Source organism: Takifugu rubripes, chromosome 13 (genome assembly GCF_901000725.2).
Source record: "Takifugu rubripes chromosome 13, fTakRub1.2, whole genome shotgun sequence".
NCBI classification, from domain to species: Eukaryota; Metazoa; Chordata; class Actinopteri; order Tetraodontiformes; family Tetraodontidae; genus Takifugu; species Takifugu rubripes.
Genome location: NC_042297.1, coordinates 20,955,897 through 20,977,692, shown reverse-complemented (window position 1 = coordinate 20,977,692; position 21,796 = coordinate 20,955,897). Strand labels below are relative to the sequence as shown.

The following is a 21,796-nucleotide window of genomic DNA, read 5'->3' as shown; positions in this document are numbered from 1 at the left end:
GGCTCCTCTGCCTGGAGCCACATAATACAACATTCTCATACTGGGATCTTTGCTCACAGACTCTGTTTCCACACGTCCCGTGTGGCAGCAGATGAGCACACACTTCGTGCTGGCACATGCGTTTTAATATAGCTTTTCACAGGTTTCCATATATTACAGAAGTGAGTCTTTGCTTTGCTTGATTGAAGACTTTTGCAGATGTGGCAGGTGATTGGTAGCCGTGGCCCCTCCCTGCTGCATCAGGCTTCCTGTGGCTTTATCCAACCAACCTCCTCATTGCTGCTAATTCTATCATCATGCAGGCTGCACAGGAACACAAAAAACATATTAGTTAGCCCAAAATCCATCTTTTACCTCTCAATCAGTTTAGATTTCACAAGAGTTCAAGCGGCGGTTATTCGGTTATCGGTAGTTGACAGGTATTAGCCACGAGGCCCGAAGCCAGAATTAACCTGTGGCCCTGTCTGAGCAGGTAAGGGAGTGTTCGCAGCACAGGAGATTAACACATTCTCTTATACTCGGATACAGAAATCGCTTTCTCCCACACTTGTGTACTGACTTCAAGCACATTGTGATTGAGGAATGCAGCACATGCATGTGTGACACGCAGCCTGTGAGAACCCTGTCACTCGCTGGGGTCAGACTGACTCAGGTCTCCGGCACTTTCACAATCCCAGAATGAAGCTCTCAAGAATGCAGATGCACGTAATTACGTCGTCCCTACCTTGGTGTGACCTTTTAAACTGACAGGCGGTGCGCCTGTGGGCCAGAGGGGTGCCAGGTCAAAGGTTCAACTACAGTATAAGACGGGGATTTGTGTCACATTAGTCTTCCCTTAGAGAGGATACTCACGGCGTCTGCTGCTCCCACGAGCATCTGGAGACACATGTAGCATAAAATGATCAACCTTTACTCGTGGATTTGCATTGTATATAATATTAGGAGATGTATAATATTAAGATTCAAGATGTACTTTATTCATCCCCGTAGGGAAATTGGATTGTAGTAGCAGCCTAACGTGGATTAACATAACTGTAGTGTGGGTTTTGTATTTACAAAGTATAGAAATAGAATAATTATATACAAATAAGATTAGAACATTATAAGCATATATATATATATAAATATATATATATATATATAATGTCCATGATTGTCCGCAATTTCAACACCATCCTGTCCCTCACCACCTCGTCCAAGTTTGCCAACAACAGACCTGCCATTATCTTCCATAATAATGTGTGTGTGTGTGTGTGTGTGTGTGTGTGTGTGTGTGTGTGCGTGTGTGTGTGTGTGTGTGTGTGTGTGTGCTCTATTAGAAACATCTTGTTGACCTCACAACAGCAAGATTTGTCTCACACACATTAACACGTCGACGCCGCTGGATAAACAGAGATTTTCTGGTAGATTCTAGAAATCTGAGTTATTGCTGAGTCAGGCTGTAGTCAGAGTGACGTGATGCCTGCCTGGACACTCTGCAGCCAGTTTTACCCTTCATGTGACCAGATCTCCAGTCTGGCTACCATCTGAAGTTGCCCTCCCCCCCCAGCTGAGCTTCTCTGTGGGTCTGTGGTGCAGCAGCATCGAGGGGAAGAAGCAGCCAAACTGAAAGACCTCGTCAGGTGTTTAGACTAGGTTAATGTTTCCTGGCATGTCCTCAAAACGTCTTTAAAACCACGCCTAGGCCCGCCCCCTGTTGAAGCCTGTGGGTGCCGAGGGAAGGGTGTTAATGGACCTATGTGAGGAACAGAGCGGAGGCTAAGAGTGGGGGGGGCATGAGCAGAGACGAGCAGTTAAGTGATTCTCAGGTCAGGTCTAATTAAAATGAGGGCTTTTCCTCAGAGGCACCAAACCGTCTTATAGAGAGAGAAATAAAGTGTGTGTGTGTGTGGGGGGGGGGGGCAGAGATCCAGGCTCCAGGGCTGCATATTTATTCCTGTTGTTTCAATTCTACGCCCGCTCGTATCACCGCCTCCTGACCAGAACGCTCTTAGAGGACCGGACCGGCTCACGTCATATCTCCTTCCATCAGTGGCTCCTGATGACTTTTTCTGGTGACATCCAATAATACCCCTGAAAGTATTATTGGATGTTCCAAATAAAAGCTTCTGGTCTTTATTCATTTGGCCGTAACTCCTGTGGTCTGTCTGTCTTGGGAATAACAATCAGCTGGGAACGGACCTTCAGAATAATATTCCCACTGAATGATTTATGCTTCCTCCCTTGGTGTGCACGGGGTCTGTCGCATTTGGGAATGAGGTGGAGCGCTTGGTGCAGGCCAGCCAGCGGCACGCGATCGGACCCCTCAGCCAAACAATATTCACAACATACATCAGCTTTGCATCTATTATTGAAGAGGGTTTTATCTATTCTGCAAATGTGCACGTGTGTTTGAAGATGGCCGCCGTGCACGTCCTCACTATTGAGACTTGGCTGGGACGATTCTCTTATTCTGTTTTATTGGCTGGAGGTCAAAGTTCATTAAGGACACTAGCAAGAGTTTCTTCTTCATCCTTGAGAGGAAGCGTTGGGGAGAGCTGGTCAGACGGGTCAGAGCTCCGTCAGAGAGGATCTGGGCCCGGGCCAAATGCTCTGCCGCCCGTGGTGCCTCAACACGGCGCTCAAGCATTTCTTACATACCGTACACACAATGTTAAAGGAAAACAGAAGTGGGCATGTGCCCCCCTCCTGCCAGGCCCAGTGAACGTGCAGTCTGCCTCAACTCGCCCTGGAAGTGAAAGTGTTTGATCGGTGACCACTGAACCTTTAACATGGTCCACGCACCATTCAGCCCCCATCAGACGAGTCTGGCCACACGGGCCTCAGACCTGATTAAAGCAGCTCTCGTCTTCAGCTCCCATTAGAGGAGAGGAAGGCTAGAAGAGCAGGGCTGTAGCTTCCACGCCACCCTACATCTCCAAGGTCTTGTGATACTATGGGCTATGTATAAGTGATTTCAGAGCGGCTCGTCATCAGCATAATGGTAGTGACGGGGCTCGTAGGCCCGCTGGTGCCTGTAAAATAGGGCTCTGCTGTATTGTTCCAGCTTCACATATGGTTTCTTCCATAATCCAAATATAAAGGAAGCTCTTCTGATTTTGCCTAAAGTCTTTCCTATTTAGTATGTATGGTCTATCTACTGGGCTGGAAACATGAGGAAGAACATGTGAAGTTCTGACAACTTTTATACTGTCAGAATTCCGATTTTCCAACGGAACTAAACAATCAACCTTTACACTAACGAGTCCAAGACAACCTGGAATGTAATGACTTATTCTTGATTTGTATCAGGAATTTCAATTACAGATAAAAATGGATGTGATTTTGTGTTTTGGGACATGTGTCGGAGTTCTGGGAATTCTTTTCACAACATAATCCACTTGATTTGTTCAGTCGAGTGGGAATCTGAGCTTTCATCGTCTCTACTTGGACACGTTCCGCCACCTTCTAGAACATCTGTGTGTAGTTTAATGTCCGATATCAGTCAGTTATTTGTCGTTTCCAGTCGCTATGGTAACGTTAGATGACTCTATCCAAAGGTTCTTTCTCATGTGTACCGTGTTTCTGAGCTGAGTTTGCTAAATAATGTAACACTGATGAAGGAAAAGGCTTCAACTCTAAACCAACTGTGTGCAACCCCCCCCCCCCCCCCCCCCCCCTGGTGCTGATCCACAAAGGAAGATCAAATTGTCATCATGGACACAAACAGCTCCGTGCTCGGAGTGGTTCAAAGGTGGAATGTTGATCCAGCACAGGAGCATCAAACTCAGGACGGCTCTCTGCTTGGTTCCTAAAAATAACTTTCCCACACTCTCAACACTGTGTCCTGGGGGGGTCATGAGCGCCAGTATGGGCACATATTTCTCTGTGTGCACTGCTTTAATATGAGGATAAAGCCTCCCCAAATGCCGTCTTCATCTGTTTTCCCTCAATATCATTTCTTTTAATTATGCTGATTTTTTTTTTTTAATTCTTGAATAAAGTTAAAACTTTGCTGAATTTTTGCAGTGGGGGCGTTTAGTAGCTGAGCGCAAAGTGCTTCAGCCCCAACACAGCAGAGCTCTCTCACATGCACTGTTCTAAATATTTCTTTAGATCTTGGATGGATCCCTGCTCAGCAGAGAGCTGCTGGGCCCTTTTCTTCTTCTTTATCTGTCTACTCACAATGAAGCATTTGTTTCAGCTAATCATGGAATCTACTTAACCTCTTCTGCTGTGATTATGCTTGTATTTGAAAAGGATTCATCCAAGAGTCAACACAGACTTGTTTAAAGTGCTGTTACCCCATTGAGGCTGTTGGCCGCCTGCTGAATGTATCAGCGCTCCTAAACTTTATGGGGGCAAGTGTTCCTGTCCTCCAGAGTTCACAGGTGGCTGCTGAAAGGCCCGGGACGGTGATGGAGGACACATATAGAGCCCTGAATAGGCTTTAATTGCACCCAGTAGATGAGTCACAGGCCTTTGGGGGGGGGGGGGGGGGGGCAGGTTAGAGGGCAAGGTGATGGCACCCACCATGAAGGGTTGGAGGTAGCAGTCGAATGTTTGGAGAACAGTTCTGTGCATTTGTCAGTGAGTATCACGGTGTACATACATGAATGTGCAAAGGTGGGGGGGGCTCGTGGGGGGGGGCTCCACCGTGTGGTTAAGCAAACTCTCCTTTTGTCCCCAGCGATGATGAGTGATGATGAGTGACGGGGTGTTCGGAGTGGATCTGGCACCAGAATGTGCTTAAGCAGCGTTCAGCCAAACTCATACAAAAGGCAGAAAAGAGCAGCAGCAAACGTCTTCCAACAGTTCCATCATTAGCTCGAGCGCCTCCCTCCTTTTTTACCCCACGTTGGAAAGACTTTTTCCTCTGATGCCTCTTTTATGACGGCCTTTTTTATTTTAAATCCTCAAACCCACATCAGTTCTGTACATTTTAATATTCCTGTTACACGTGTTGCTGGTATACAACATCCTTTTCTTTTTACTATTTTTGGAACACTGGCCAAGATTGGCCTAGTTTTTAAAAAATGGATTATCTAATTAATTAATTACGACCAAGCCTTGGTGCCTTTGTTGGGGCAGTATTGCTGCATCCCTTCACTCTAAAGCAATTAACAATACATGCACATTTGTCCTTTTGCTGCCCCAACATTCTGCTCACACAGCCCGAATACATCCACGGCCCTCCCACCCTTTACCCCCCCCACCCCCCACACACTCACACACACACACACACACACACACACACGTTTATGCCCCACTGCTGGGTATGGACGGGCAGGACTTGCGTGCAAGGGTTTCCCAGGAGGCAGCGGTAGACTGAGGGTTCTGAGTCCCGGGGAGGCTCGAGACGGCGGTTAGAGAGGAAGCAGGATTTTATTTCCTTTTTTTTGTGCCTCCTCACCCTCCCTCCCTCCCCTCCTACCCTCCTACCCTCCCCTCCCCACCCACCCCTACCCTCCTCACCCTCCCACCCTCCCCTCCCCACCCACCCCTACCCTCCTCACCCTCCTACCCTCCCCTCCCCACCCACCCCTACCCTCCTCACCCTCCCTCCCTCCCCTACCCTCCCCACCCTCCTACCCTCCCTCTTTCTGAGTTCTGTCAGTGATCTTAATGGGGGGTGACAGCTCACCTCTCCCTAGCGTGCCTACGGTCCTCGGAGCGTTAGACCCCCCCACGTGACCCCCACCACCACCACCCCCAAGTCCCGGAAGGCCACAAAGGTTACTCCATATGTTAGTCTGGGGCTTCTTGCGAACCTTCTTCTTTCCTCAGACATCCATATTTTCTGTCAAGTCTGTAGAGATTCGTCATGTTTTGTCTGGAGGAGAAATGAATCGTCACTTTTGGATTTTTAATGGTTTTTTATTTGCACTCTTACATTTTCTTTCGTTTGTCTTTGTGTGAGATTCAGCAGTGCAAAGTGTAGGCGCTGTGCACGTACGAGCACATCGTGAAATCCTCCCATTTCTTCTAAACTCGTTACTTCGCATCCTCTGATAAACGGGCGCTCACTCACTCACATTTGGTCATTTCTCCCTGGACACTGGAGTTAACAGCTTCCTTTAACTCACGTTCTCGAACCCGCCCGATGTTCTGCAGCTCTCGTGCATCTAAGTCGTGCACAAGTGAGCAGAGATGTACGGAACATTCTAATTAAAGCAGTACGCTGAACTTGTGGCCCCCCTCTATAACACATCTTCCTGTCAGTGCATGTCCTTGAGTGTTGTGCAGCCTTTAAATAGTCCAGTGAAATTGTGTAATGAGTAATGTGTGTATTGAGAGGAGCTTTTGCGTGCTGAGATGAGTGAAAAAGCTCCCAAAAGCACGTGTAGTGGTGAATATTAGAGTAGGCCAAGTGTTTGCAAGGTCAGTCTGTGGTGAGCAAAGTGCACTGTCTTCTCCTCCTTTCTTTTGTGAGGGGCTCCCACCCTCCAGCCTCCTTCTAAAACCCAGCGTCTGCCTTTAAAAGGTCTTGCTCTCTACGACTGAGCCCTAATCCAAACTTAACAGCCTTCACATTCACCCGTTTCACCTCATTTGCTTGCAGACACAAAGTCGCCCTGCCACTTTATAAGATGTCGTAATCATGGTGAACATTCAAGCTATGCTCAATTGCTGAACCTCATTTGCCCCCTAACAAAAATCGAGCATTAGGCTCTGTGAGATGAGTGCCAGAGGGGGGGGTGCTATTTCTGAGCATCCTTTCCAAACGCCTCATCTGTGCTTTATAATTCTCTGCCATATTTGGGGCCACTTCCTGTGGACACTCGGCATCGTTCAAACCTTGCCCGCCTCCTCCCTCGACTCCTGGCAGCCGCACATTTGCTGTAATCTGACTTGTCTTCATTACAGACAGTATCCAGTAATAGGCTGCGGCCGCAGATATCAGCCATTAGGCCAGCGTCTATGATGGGACGGGCCTGATTGGCTGTGAGGCAGGTGATAAAGAAACCATGCCTCATTTACCTTCAGTTTTTTTGTTCACACATCCCCGTATTAAATTCAGGATGGAGATGGGAAGTGACTGTATTAATTTGATTTATGCCCCCTCCTACGTTGCGTTGGCTAATCTCCTCCTCCCGGCTGCATTGTCAGCAGCTGATGCTGCTCTACGTTAGCAAATGATTCCATTGGATTAAAGTTGCTGCAAACTTTTCAAAGTTTTCATTCATTTAAAATTGATATCAGCAGAGCATTGTGAATTATGATTCCGTTTTTGGGCTCTTTGGTGTGGTCTCACTTCCAAAACCTCAAATCCTCCTGCCAGCCGCTCATATCTCGCTAACCGAGCCAAACCACAAGTGGCGTCCTTGACTTTACCGACTCGAAAAGATCTATTTTTAGTGTTTCATCTGGTTTCATCGACCGTGCTCCCTGTCAGCTCTCGCCACACCCTCCGACTTTACTCAAGGTGAACCCGGACGTCGTAATTCACATCCACCAAAGTGTCAATAAGACGTCCACATCAGCTGCGTCTGTGATGGTCTTAACTTTTGTCAGCCGGGGAGCAGCATGTCACCTGATGACATATGTTTGAGTAATTCCACAGACGGCCTCGCCATCCTTTTGAAATGCCATAAAACAAAGTCAAACCATTAAGGATAATATACCCATTATTAGTATGGAAATTAGAAATGGAACGCCATGGCGCGCTGAAAGCTTGTCAGCTGAGTGACAGGCGGAGACGCTCCTGGTTCGGTGCACTGTATTAAAGGTGTGCTCCATGTTTTTCAAACTCCATATTTGGCAGATTATCCCCGGGTGGCAGCTCCCACCTTGTTGGTATTTAAGACAGATTTCAGCGGATATTAACGGATTTGGGTGCCGGTTGCATTTAAAGGTGCAGCTCCCTCCTAACGGGGAGGTGTTGTCTGCTGACGGATCATCTCTGGATGAGAGAGCACAGCAGCATCCCACCTCATTACCGCAGCAACACACTAACTGAGGGACCCACACATTGCTCCCTGTGATTAAGATGTAAATTTCCCCTAATTGGAATGTAAATTCATACATTTATATGAAGACGTCAGCTGTCAGATTGCAATATTGTGTCCTTTTTTCTTCGTCTCCCCTGTTCCCCAGGCAGGGAGTAGGTGCCTGTAATCTGTATCATACTCCCACAGCCCATCCTGGGACGTGCCGTTTGTTTAATGTCGGGCCCATTATGCTGCGTCCAGCCCATCATTGTGATGCTTCCCATTCATGTTTCTGTGTTTTGTTGCAGTTTGATTTGCTCTCGCTACCTGTGTTTGTTCCTCCATGCATGGCTGAGCCGTCAGGGCTTTGGGGACGAGGAAGGGACTTTGAGATGGAGGCCAGGGTCATTGGGTGGCCGCATTTTGTGTGTGCATCGATTACTTCTGCTGAATGTTCCTCAATGCAAATAAGTCCAGCACTTTGAGAAGAAGCACATGTATCTGAAGCAATTAATTTTACCCTTGAATGCCAGCTGTGGTGTTGGTGTGATGTGCTCCAAATTGAGCTTTTTCACCAAAAAGGTGTTAATTTGGGGATTTGGCAAGTGAAGTTGGTGTGTTTGCCAGCATGTATTGCCCATAGAATGAGAAGCCATTGTTTTTGCCTTGTTACTGCAAATATCGTCCAGTCATGACACACAATTACCTTCAGATTCACGTCACCAAGGCAAATGCTTTTTATTTTAATTGCATTCCAATGTTTGTTATATACAGGTATATATATATATATATATATATATATATATATATATATATATATATATATAGGTATACGTTGGTCAGCGATAGTGAGCACAGGTGAGGAGGGGTCGCCATGGCAACCCCTGAAGCAAAATTTCTATGAATTTAAACTATGAAAAATGTTTTCATTTGCCTTGTGATCTTAAAAAAAAGATCACAAACGTACCCTCCAATGGGTAAAAACCAACCTGTGAGTAAGAGTGGCAGGTTAGGAAATCGCACCTGTGCACGTTCCAACAGGTCAGGCAGCCCAGAACCCAGCATCAGCTTTAGCTGCTAAGAAACAAATTGGGAATAAACGTTCAAGTCACCTCGTGTAGATTTTGAACTCACTTCCCATTGGAGACTGGAACCATTCCCAGCTGTTCCCGGCCGTCCCACGACTGGTGTCGCTGTGCTGGGACTGTGGTCACTGTCACCTCATGTTATTTTACATTCTATACATCTTACGTCTTTTTCACTTTCACACACGCTCACACACACACACACACACCCCTTCACTCTGAAGGCACTTTGGCCTGCCCCCCCCCCCCTTCTCTGCCTGTTTCTCCCTCCGTGTGCTGGTTCTGTTTATTTTTTCAGTAGCAACATGTTTTATTAAGTTCCCCAAAAACATGTTTTGGATTGAAAGAATGTTACACAGTCGAGGCTTTTTACAGAGGGGACACAATACTGAAAACATCCCCTTCATGCCTGGTTTCTCTGGACATCATGATCATGTAATTGTGAGGAGATGGGTATGGGGGGGGGGGGGGTAATTGACCACAGGGTAATTGGCATCGCAGTTCTAAAAATGTCTAAAAGGCGCTGCCCATTTCAATTTGGCATCTGCTGGCTGCTATCAAGTAAGATAGTGAATAATTCCCTGCTTTAAATGGGGATAAACACAGGCAAAGTCAGACGGTCTAATAACCCATTATTCATGGATCCACCAAAATTCCGTAGGTTATCCGGGATGTCTTCTGTCTTGTGTATTCAGGGGTTTTCGAGAAGATCAGATCAACCCTGTCTGGGCGTGTGCTCGATCACATATGGTGCACATTCCTCTCTGAACATTCACACACGAGCTTGGCCAGACATCACGCCATCCTCCACGGTGCTGGTGCAGATGCTGGAGATCGTTGTTGGTGTTCTTCAGTGCTGAACATCGTTCGAGCTTCCCCACCCTAATCAAATAAAAATAAAAGACACGGCCTTAAAGGCGGTGGCAGGATGTGTTTACAGTCTGTCAGTACATGTGAAAGTTTTGACAGCAGCATGTGTAAATGTCACCGTATGCAGATTCCCATGAGGGCTGATTCCAGCTGAAGGTTGAGCCATTGCTCAGGAATTGCAACTATGCGGCCGCAGCATGTCAGTGCTGCTCCTCCTACCTGTGGCACCTGAACAGCGTGCGACGGCCCCCCTCACCTGGCCCGCCACCAGGGAGGCGTCTTAATAAACCTGTCTCTTTCACATCCAATTCCATCCATCACCTTCGTCTTATTACATCGAATCAACAGGGCGGAAAAGCGACACGTTTCTCTCTGTTGTTTCTGTTAATCGGGAATCTGCCTCTGGACAGGTGAACCCTGTTGACATTGTTGATGGGGCTTATTTTTGGAGGGGGGTAAGTGCTCGTACTTCCTGGTGACTGCAGTGTTGAGCTATCATGACTCATCTAATGATGCATCTGCTTGCACGCCACCAACAGCCAATTATTGCAACACCCACTAACTGACAGGTGATCTCAGGTGACAGAGGAGGAAGTGAAATCATCTGTTCAGGCTTCGCTCGCCAAGTAGAAGTTTGCTGCTTCTTTTGCTATAGTCCGGTAAAAATGTAGTCTTTTAATTCGGCTTTAATCCAGCAATACTAAGTCAACCTGGATCAATGTACACACGGCACAGACGTACAGGAGGCGAGGTAGGGGGGAAATGGGCGAGAGAGGGAGAGAGAGAGGGAGAGAGCGAGCGTTTTGTCCCCCAGGTATGACAGAGTCACTCATGCAGAAAGATCCCACATGGAGGGAAGGGGGAGACGTGTGTGTAGTGGGGAGCGTGAAGGAACTCTTGGCGTCCTTTCTGCGTTCGCCCTCCCCTTCTCTAAAAACACATCTGTCTTCTTTTCTTCCTTCCCACACACCCTTTTCCTCTTGTATTAACTCACCCTCTCGGTCCAGTAGAAGAGACTTTGGCCTGTTCAGAGCTGAAGATGGTTCCTCATGTTACTGGCGCCACGGTGCACCAGGACCTTTCTAGGGACTGGGGGGCTACAGCCCTCGGACATGAGCTGGTAGCTACAGCCGGGGAAGCTCGGCCTCGCACTCGCCATTTTAGGCTGCTGCCGTTATCTCATGGCTGCCTGCATTAAAACAATTCAGCGCCGCCCCTCCCCCACCACAACAATCATTTGTGGATGTGTTGGGTGAAATTTAGCAAGAAATTATCATTTTCTGAATCACTTCACTCTGCTTGCTCCATTTGTTTCATTCTTTTTCTTTCTCTGTCCCGTCTTTGAGCTCTTTAAAAGACTCCGAGCCCCCTGCATGTCCTCCTCTTTGCTTCTCTTCTCTGTAGTTTTTTCATCATTGTCCAACAGCACTTTTCTGTGCGTGCAAATGCTTTCTGAACGGCATCCTTTCTTCCCTTTCAGGCTGGATGTCATTGTTGCTGCCTGTGGGCTGGGTGTATTTATTTAGGGGTAATTGGTGTGTGGATGAGTGAGGTAATGAGGTGCATCCACACTTGGCTGCTCCTCTCCCCCAGACAGACGTAACCTAGCTGGGCTCCAGCCTCCACCACACTGCCGTCTCCTTCACACAGGCTAGAATGGCTCTTTCATACCCAGGTGGACAAACACAATCAGCAGCGCTGATACCTCAATGAGGCGTTGAGTTTGAAGTGGTATTTGTGTGCGCGTGCGTATCCCTGTGTGTGTGTGCGTGTGTGCGTGCGTGCGTGCGTGCGTGTGTGCGTGTGTGTGTGTGTAGAAGAACAGCCCTTGGTCGTTTGCCCGTCCCGGGCTTGACTCATTTGTCTTGTGACTTGTGTTAGTAAGTGTGTATATGGGGCTGAGTGGCTGTTCAGCAGAGCTCAAGGAGGACCTCTGGCTCTGGTAACCTCTGCCAACATCATTCTCCACCTCTCGTCCTGCAGAGCTACCTGATGATGTCACCTACACCTCCCCTATCTGCTGTGGCTGGTGGGGCAGCGGCCGTCTGATGCTACAGCCTTTACATGCCATTTGCTGCCTCATATCCTGTGAAATTCAATTGCACAGCTCATTGTAGAGGGATCTCCCGCTCTCTCTCTCTCTCTCTCTCTCTCTCTCTCTCTCTCTCTCTCTCTCTCTCTCTCTCTCTCTCTCTCTCTCTCTCTATACACACACACACACACACACACACACGCATACTGTCATTCTCCTGCTTTCATTTCCTGTATCAGTAAATATAAACAAAGACTTCCACTGTCTCTTTTTTCCTCTCTTATCTCCAGCTGCATTTGAACATTTCCACCTTGTTTTGGAGACTTCTTCAACTGTAAAAGAGAAGTTTTAAACAGGGTTTGGCTGTTAGCGGCGGCCTACAGGTGTTCAGCAGATAATGTCATGCATAGATTGTTTGTTATCAGGGTAATTGGTGTGGACCTGCCAGCCTTTGATAGGCACACAATTACTGTATGTGATGCATAAGCGGACTCATTTGAGGGCAGGATTTTGAGTTGCTAATGGTGCATTATTCAGCTTTTGGTCTGTCCCCAAAAGTGCCAGGCCAAATCAAACACGCCGCTCCAGGGTAATTGAGGCCCACTCCGCACCCCCTGTGGTGAGCAAGGCAGAACTGTAATCCCCTGACAACTCTGACTTGGCCCCAATCTGGCAGGCCGCCCATTTCCCAGCAAAACATCTAACTCAACATCAGCGAGGATGAAGAACCTGACCGGCCCATTTGGAACACTTTCCAATTTTGTTATTCTTTTCAACTCAGCAGCCTTTGGTAGCCGTTTCTCTCCTGATTTCTGCTTTATGAATCGTAACTTATAATTGGTGCCCTAATTACGCGTTTTCAAGTCACGGGTTCCTGCTCTGACTGAGCTTCTGTTGATCAAATAACTTCAATAATCTTCATCATCCCCAGTGACAGAAGAGCTATTCTTTTCACAAGAACTTCCAAATATTTAATTTGGAATTCTTTTTATTTTTTTTTGCACATGACTTCAGAATCTTCTTTGAAGAATTTTTACTTTTGTCCATTTATAGTTTTCCTCATTTGAATGATAAAATATTTCCATAGTTAATATTCCCAACATTATATTCGTATTTATTCACAGTATAAATGAGTAATTTACTAAAGCTTAGTGAGGAGTTGCCAAAGTTTCTTCAACCGTGACGTTTGGTGTTTGTTTGTTTTGCTTTTAGCAGAATAATTCCAATATTTCCGGATTTTAATGACATTATCAGGAAAGGTTGATAATGGGCCAAGAAAGATCCCAATAATGTTCTGGACTCCGGTGATCTTTGATCTTTGCTCTTCAGAAGTTCACAGGTCATAAAGCAGCCTGTTATCTTGTTAGCCTGTTAGCTAACCTGCAGGAAACCACCTGCTTGTTGAACAACCACCATGGAATGAAGACAGCTCGGGTCTCTGTCTCTCTGTCCAGTTGCCTTAATTCTCTGATCTGAATCGTCGTCTTTAATCTGCCAGCTCCAGCCATCCCCTGAAGCTCTGGCCCCTCCTATATGAGGTCTTTCTCACATTGGGTATCGCTTGTCTTCAGCGTCGTCTCGCTGCTTTTTAGCGTTAGCCTTGGTGCTCCTCAGGCTCTGGCTCACTATTTTAATGGCTTTATTAATGCCTGGCAATTAGCGCTCAGCCAGTGGTTCAGTCGTGGCCGCCGTGTTTCAGGCAAAATTAGAAAACACCAAACCTGCGTTCCCCAACACACACAGGGACTTCAGGACCTGGAGGTTGTGGGGCAAATGGAAGGTGGTGAATTTTTTGACAGGGCAGTGGAGGTGATGTCTCATTCCCTCTGACATGTTGAACACCCTAAAGCTGCCTTAGCCAACAGTCTGCCCAGGAAGCACCTCACCTAGCTGTGGCTAAATTTACACACCCACCTGCCCACAGGGAGCAGACTAGAGAGAGCAGCGGTGGAGGTGAGGATGGGGGGATGGGGAGGGCAAATCAGGGAGGAAGACTACGCTGGGATTTTAACAAGTTAATAGTGGAGGAGCTGATCATAAACATGTTCAGTCAGAAAAGGTTGGTTTCCAAAAATCCATCAAAAATCTTCTCTATTGATGAGAGTTCTGACCGGGTTGTCCCTCGAGATTATACCAATAATCTCAATAATCCTGCCAACGCTCTACAGCTTCCACGGAGAGGAGCAACATCTGTGTGTTGGGAGCTGGAGACGCACCGGTCTGCCCAGGTCGATGGCAGCTGATGGTGCATTTGGAGCTCAACTAATCCAACGGCGCCGTCTCCTGAGGCTCAGCGAGACCGCGAGACCCGAGAATGACGAGCACATTACCGGGCGTGCTGGGTCGGTCATGAACAGAGAGCTCTGCGGCCCCCTGAGAGCGTAGTGGGGCAGCACTCATCACGGTAATGTCCCCATAGTCCACGGTGCACGTACCAGTGCACGAGGGCACAGGCCATGAGTCGGTCACGTTCCCATTGTAGCTGGTTGGTTAGTTAGCTAGTTAGCTAGTTAGTTGATTTTAGTTTGTTTTTTGTCGTTTCCTGCGTGATTTAGACGCACAGTATTCAGTAGAATATTATGGGGTGTTATGATTTGAGATGCCTGTGCAATATTGATACATGTCCATGTCTTCCGTGCACGAGCTTCTCTTTTTAATTGCAGTTACATGTATTGGCTGCTTGTATTGCAAATCCTCCCGTACATTATATACGTGTCCTGTCCAACTTTGTGTCTTTTAAGCCTTTCACTCTTTCTACTGGTGCTCAAAGGCTGCGTACGTTGATTCCTTGAGACGGACGGGATAAAGGAACAGTAGCCAGCGTCGGTGCTGCCCGGCGGCAGAGTTCAGGCTGTGTGGCTGTAGGCTGATGTGCATGAATGGCCCGAGAGGATGGAGGCTGGTCTATGTGTGGCCCAGCTGGTCCAAGTCAGCAGTAATGACTGGCTTTGGACAGCATGCCTGTTAATGTGAATGGGGTTACTCTGGGCAACACCTTTTCAGCTGGATCCTATGAAGTCCCCAGTATGGTGGTCTTTGTCCACACAAGGGCTGTCCTCTCAGCAAAAAGGGCTCCTTTTTTGTGAGGACTATCAACTGGTGATGGATTATACCCAACCCCCTTTATTCATCCATACAAACCAGAAGACACTGATGCATGTTCACACTCACACCTACACTCCTGTTGATACTCAGCAGGCTGCAGTCTTGGGCCACTTCAGGTAGGGTCCTCGCGGGGCCACCGTTCACTGGCACCTACACACAGGTTGGAATCCTCAATCAACCTAATGTGCTGGTTTAGTACTGGGGGGTTAATTATGAGATGAATGTGAGCAGAGATTAACAGGAGCTCACAGGTTGCTGAAGGAGCACGTGCACACTGGAGTTTAGTTACATCACGAGGGGTTTTTCTGATTGATGAAAATGATGATTCCTCATCAGAAACGTTCCTTCAGATGAAAGTCTGATGTTTTCTGAGTCTGAAGATAATTAAAGAGACCAGGCAGCAGCTTCTTCCTTTTCAAATTCCCCAGTTGGGACCACACTACGCCAAACACAACAGTGTATTTCTCTGTGAGTGTCCCCCCCCCCCCCGAGGGGTGCCGGGCTGACACAGTAACCTCCACACGACCTTTTACCAACTGTTATGCCTATAAAGTGCTTTAACTCTTTCAAACCACAAATGATGAGGGAGAGATGGGATTCTGGGTTGGGTGGGACTAGTTTGTGCTCAGCATTGTTCCGCCAGGATGTAAATACCTCGGAGGGAGGTGTGTAGGGGGAGCTGACGGTGGGTGTCTGCCTGTTCTCACACAGGGGTGTGTGTGCACGACGAATGCATAATACATGACGGTGTCCTGATGTCAGACTGGAGCCTTGAAGACCACCGAATGCTCAGCAGTAACTTTGGGGATCGCATTGCTTTATTCCATGGCTAAAGCCATTGGAATTATTACAGAGATTAAAGCAATCCCTGCACTTTTATCCCAATCATCTGATTTTCTGGGGGGGGGGGGGGTTGTGGGCGAGTGCTCGGGCAGGTTAGGAAAGAAGGTGGGACCGTTGTCAGTGAGCACTAACAAACAAATCATGACTGATACCGTTTGAGCTGGAATCAACAGCCTGTCAATGTTCCTGTTTTTGTAAGATTTAGGCTCATTTTGAGGTTTTGTAGAAGCGAATATAACACCCCCCCCCCCCCCCCCCCCCCCCCCCCCCCCCACCAGAAAAAAATGGGGCAGACGCTACATGTACAAACTGCACCATTTTCCCATCCTCCAAAAATCCAAGTTTGTGGAACAAATGAAGCTTTTGTCCTGCAGGCTCACTGGGAACATCCTCCAGAGGTTCCCAATCATGCAGCAGCTTTTAGAAATGCTGCCTTTACCAAAGGTGTCAGTTTAACCTGAGGACCCTTATATCAGAATCAGGCATTTGGGGGCAAAATGTGTTTCACGGGGGTGGAGGGCAACAAAGGTCCCCCAGTTATACTGTCATAACCCATGTAGACACACTCTTTGCTATGGCCCTATCTGTAGTGAAGGGAGCACTTAGACATGTTTGTACTCCACACCCTGTATTCCTCTCTGGCTCCCCAGGCACCATGTCACTCCGGGGGCAGACCAGCTCTGCCTGTGCCCAAGTCCATACCACCCAACTCCACCCCCCCACCCACCCCTTACAGCCCACCACCACGAGGGTTGACGTGCCCTCGTCCCCTGCCCTAAAGAGCCCACAGTCCATACTGACCCTGCCCTCCAACCAGAAACAAAAATGAACTGAAAAGAGACAAAATGGCCCCACGCTGCTTCTCCCGTCAAGGCTTTTGACAGGCCCCCGAGAAGGGGCCCCCCAGAGGAGGGTTCGGCTGAAGATGATGACAACGGAGATAACAAGTCAAGTTGTTGTGTTCGAGCACGGTTACACTTTGGCCCTTGTTTGTCCGTGTGGTTATTCAGTAGCATCGCGGAGCTAACTGATTCCCATGCATGTCGTGTTCCGTAACATGACGGATGCTATCAAACGCTGTTCTGCATCAGTCCGTGGAGCGTGAAGGGTAAATGGGGAGGGAGCTCCTCAACAGCTCAGGAACAGACATTCCATTAGGTATTACAGAACCTTGAGATCTTATCAGTTAATCAATTTCCTGTTTGGACACGCTCATTTTAATGAATTTTATTGGGTTATTAGTCCCTTCCCATTCCCTCAATGTTTGGGAATATAATTACACTCAGAACGCTTACTCATGCATTTGCCTGTTTGCTGCCCGCTCTGTCAGATGCATTAGCCATGAAGCAGAAGAGATGAGCTGTGTGTGTGTGTGTGTGTGTGTGTGTGTGTGTGTGTGTGTGTGTGTGTGTGTCAGCGCGCATGACTGTCTGTGTGAGCGCCTCTCAGGTGATCCTCCATCAGGTAGCAGGTGATATGTCAGGCAGGTGACCTCCACTCGGTAACCAAAACAAAGCAGCTAATGCTAATAACCTGCAGCGGCCTCGTTACAGCACAGTGATGTTATACATATTTACAATCTTTGATTAGCGGTATTTCAAGCTCCTGGCTAACATAACGAAAGACCAAAACCATTTGGTGAAAATAGAACAGACGGGCGGTGACTAAAACGACGGGGGGGGGGTTCAGTAAAAACTATCGCCTGAGAAATAAAAGCCTCTCCAGTCGACTGCTTGTTCTTGGAGCAAGGTCAGGGATCATGTTTCACTCTTTGTTATCCCAAAAAAAGGAAGCGAGAGCTTCTTCGAGGCTTTTGTCAGATTAGGTGGGCTAGAGTTACTAAGTGATTGGGTTTACCGCGGCTTGGTTCTGCGCTTTTTCACCGACGGTGGAGGAAGTATTCTCTGACATGCTCAGCACATGTTGCGCTGATGGTTGGCTCTTCCAACAAAGCACCAGCACATCAGGTCATTACCAGGCTTCAGCTGCGTCGGTCCTAAATGCTGCTTCCTATAGGCCCCGCCAGCGCGTTCCCACACAGACCAGTGTAATCTTAGAGGTGTGAGGGATTACAGCTCAGTTTAGAAACTGAACGGACTGGCATGTCTGGGAATTCCTCTTTCCCGGTTTCATTCTGGTACCTGCTCGTATGAATGAGACTGCAGATGGAGCACGGTGACCTGCTGTGGTGGACGTACGTGCGCATCAGTCTACGGTGGCTGCGCCGCCACGGTGGCCTCTGATCTGATGCTCGCTCCTCTACCGCGTGAATACATCCCTTTAAAGTTGGCAGGATATTTGGATTATTGGTTTTGTGTCTGTAAATCTTCACTTTTTCAGATTTCACTGAATGAACCGAGCTGGTAACGTGCAAATCACAGCATCCGTGGTGTTTTTGGTGAATGTTGTGCGGCGTTCCAACTTAGGCTAATCTGATTGGACCAGCCAGACCAAGCGTCATGTGTTCCAACACGGTGTTGGGTTTCCCATAGTTCTGAGCTGTACAGTGACACAGGCCGTTTGTAAGTGTGGCTAAACCCTATGGACCAAATGACTCGTTAAATTAGCACCTAATACTCCCACATTTAAGAAGCTGTCACAGTGGATGGAATGCCTTTGATGGGCCTACTTTATTTGAGCGGGCCCCGTTTCACTTGGAGAAATTTTGCCAACTAAACTTAACTTCCCTGAATAGAAAGTGAAACCTAAACAAAACCTTAAATAGTGATTTGACACGTTCAGCGAAGGACTGATGTGATTATTTCCTCCACTGGATGCAGAGATTGTCCACAGCGATTACAGGCGTCAGGAAGCACAATATTTAAGAAGCGGGCTCTTTGGGCTGTTTAGTAAGCTGAAGGAAATTGTTCATTGTGGGGTGATATTAGTAACCCTCTTAGCCAAAGCTAGTCTGTGGGCCGACCCCGAGGGCTCATTTCAAGTGCTTAGCGCTCGTTTGGAGCTTTGTCACTCCTCACCCTGTAGGCAGCCTCAGCCCCCCTCCCCCCAGAGCCAGGCTGACCCTCAGCTTTTTACCCCTGTCCACCACCGTGGTCACAACGCTGGACACACACCACGTCCAGATGCTGGCGCTAACACTGTGGCTCATCCATTTTCTCCACCCCTCCATTCACCGAGCAGCAACCAGTGGTCTTTTTTCCCGCTCCGAACACCCCCACCCCTGCCCACCCGGCTCACTTTTTTCTCTTTCTCCACCCTCGTTGGGGTTGCCGGGCAGCAGAGAAAGACTTCACACACACATCCACCCCACGATGCCTCTGAGGGTTTTCCGGATGTCCTTGTTTCCATCGTGGAGTGTTCAGGTCGCAGGGAAACGCGCTCAGAGCCTCTCTGCTCATTTCTGACCTCATTCATCTGCTGCCCTGCTGCACAACTACATCATTTCTAAATTCCAAAGCAGAGAACGAGTCAAGATTGGCGTCCGTTTTGGTTCCGCAGTTACCCCCCCCCCCCAGTTGCCAGGCCCAGCTCTGATATGGGCTGCTGCTGATGCTGTTGAGTGCTGCCAGGCTCTCTTTTTCCCCTCTCTGTGTGTCAAACCGATCGATTGGTTCGTCTGCTCCTCCCTCAACTTTGATGTTCTCATTGATTCTTCTCATCTGCCCCCGAACTCAAAGGTTAGAAGAGCTGCGCCGCAACTTCTGGATTGCTTTGACCTTCGCTCTGCACATGCTCAGTGGGTCCACAGCTCCCAGAGCCAAACAGAAACAGCACAGCTTGGCCCTTGGGTGCGTGACAGCGAGACAACGGTGTGCCGCCTTTCTCTTTTTTCCTCGCCCACTGCGGATGATGTATATGTGATTGATTTTTTTCCTCTCTCCACCAACTTTCCGCTGCAGTGCGCTAAGCAGGACTGAGTCCAGGCTTGATCAATGCATTGTTTTTCTTTCTCAATCACACTCCAATGAGTCAAAGACACGGAAGGTTATGCAGGTGAGGTTTGGCAAGGAGGCTGAGCAGAGCTTCTGGATCCCCCTTAAGGCTCCATGAATTTCTACGGGTGTGAAGGCGAGAGATGGATAAAGTGCTTCTTTTTTAACTCTGGATCGCTCTTTTTCTTGGTCTTAAGAGTCAGCGGTTGTCATATTTCATAGTAGCGATCTTCGCCCCTGCCTTTGGAAGTCCTTTGTAACCTTAGCTTTCTTTAAATTATAGGCCCTCCACAATGTCCCAGTGTTCACCTGCTCCAGATAATCTGCAGCTGCATGAGCAACTGCTCCTGTTCCAGCTGCTCAACAATGCTGCACAACAGAGTGGGGACCGAATTATCAAGATGAAAAATACTGATGTTCACGTGTCATATCCATGGGTTTGGAAAGTAGCATTAAACCAGGGACGGGGGCTTTTCCGGGGAGGGGGGGGGGGGTAACAGCATTGTGTAGCCTGGAATAATCTGTCGGTAATGAGGCTGATAAATCCTGTACCCAAACACCCCGTCATTAAGAAAAAGATAAGTATCTGTGGGAGAAAATGGGTGCTCGTAAATCTGTACGGCTGGAGGGGGTAAGGATGTGGCAGGCAGGGAAGGTTTAGAGCTGTCCGGGGTGAGGGGGGGTCACGGGCTTTGACCAGTGGGTTTCAGATGTCACGGCAGATTCTTTCAGTGGCAAATTAAAGGGTTTAGCGTCTCTTCTGCCCAAACTGTCTGTATTCCGATTTAGCTTCCTCAATAGACACTTGAGCGACCTCCACACCATTGTCAGGCGCGCTCTCGACTTGATACTTCACCTCCTCTCGTGCTCTCGGCTCTTTTAGGCGTTTATTTGGGCGCCACTGACAGAGAATAAGCCGAGTAGCGCAGCCCCTCTTAAGCTGTGTAGTGGTTAGCGTGTTGGTGTTAGGAGGCTTTACACGAGTGGGCCTCATTAACCTCTGCATCAGTGTGCTTGGAGTTGGCGCAGGGCTTCTCCATACCATAATCTTTCCTCCGAGGCTGGTAAAACCCTTGATTCGAGTGATTCTGGTGTTAGCGGCGTATAATCACCTGTGACTCAAACACGATAAATCAACACAAGGAGTAAACGCACATGTGTGTCTCCACACACACATTCCCTGAGAGCTGTAACAGACCTAAAGCTCTCTGAAGCATTTAGCAGCACGCTAGCAGGTTCAGTGCAGCGCTGAGGGGGGGGTGCCCAAGCGTCTAATGCAATTTCAACCCCACATTGCTCTGAGTGAATAAGCATCGTTGAAGTGTACCATCTACTGTATGCTGACCCAGTGGAGTGTTTTCTCCCCCAAACCAGCTGATCTAATAGCCCCTCCCCTTCTCTGTGATTTCTGCAGAGACTCCATTTGCCTCCAGACTTGTCTGAGACGGTGAGCCGTGTCAGCAGGGGGGAGCTGGCAGGAGCCACCGCCGTGGCTTCAGCCTGCAGCTCTGCCACTTCCGGCAACAGACACCTGGACTTCTAGAGTTCCCACACAGTCGCCACGGGCGACCCACACTTGGACCGCTGCAGCGTTGGCCTCTTTAACGCAGGTTGCTGCCTCGCCCACGTCATCCTGCAGCCTCGTCCTACCTGCCAACTCTCCCCGGCAGGGCGCAGAGCTAAACCGCCGCTGTCTCGTTATGGACACATTTCCACATATGAATCTATAAATGAGCCCAAGCTTTCAGTGTTTGACTGTTTATGGATTTCCACTGTTTACATATTACAAATGATCAAATAACGTAACATGAGCGGAAGCCTAATGCTGAATAAAAGGAAGTACACAACATGTGTTTTGTCTGGATTTCACTGTCTCCAGGGGGGGCAGGGGAAGCCGGCGACCTGCCGTGGGACATAAAGTTAGCATATGAACGGCTGAACTGCGTCTGCTTCACTGGTAACAGGTTAGGAGCCGGGACGCCCCCCTCTGACCCCGGGTCTGTGGCAGCGAGTGACATGCACACCTCCAGTGGGCGAGAGCCGAGCAGCAATGCAGGC

The 21,796-nt window shown here is 48.3% G+C and overlaps 1 protein-coding gene across 2 annotated transcripts in view; it reads left to right on the top strand.

The window, feature by feature from the left end:
- elp4 (elongator acetyltransferase complex subunit 4) overlaps positions 1-21,586 on the top strand; it is a 39,339-nt gene extending 17,753 nt beyond the window's left edge. For both annotated transcript variants that reach the window (XM_029845797.1, XM_011619096.2), the window contains exon 10: positions 21,153-21,586. In XM_029845797.1, coding sequence (XP_029701657.1) covers positions 21,153-21,281 — 129 coding nt within the window. In that variant the 3' untranslated portion in view covers positions 21,282-21,586. The remainder of the gene's footprint in view (positions 1-21,152) is intronic.
- Positions 21,587-21,796: the final 210 nt, after the last annotated feature.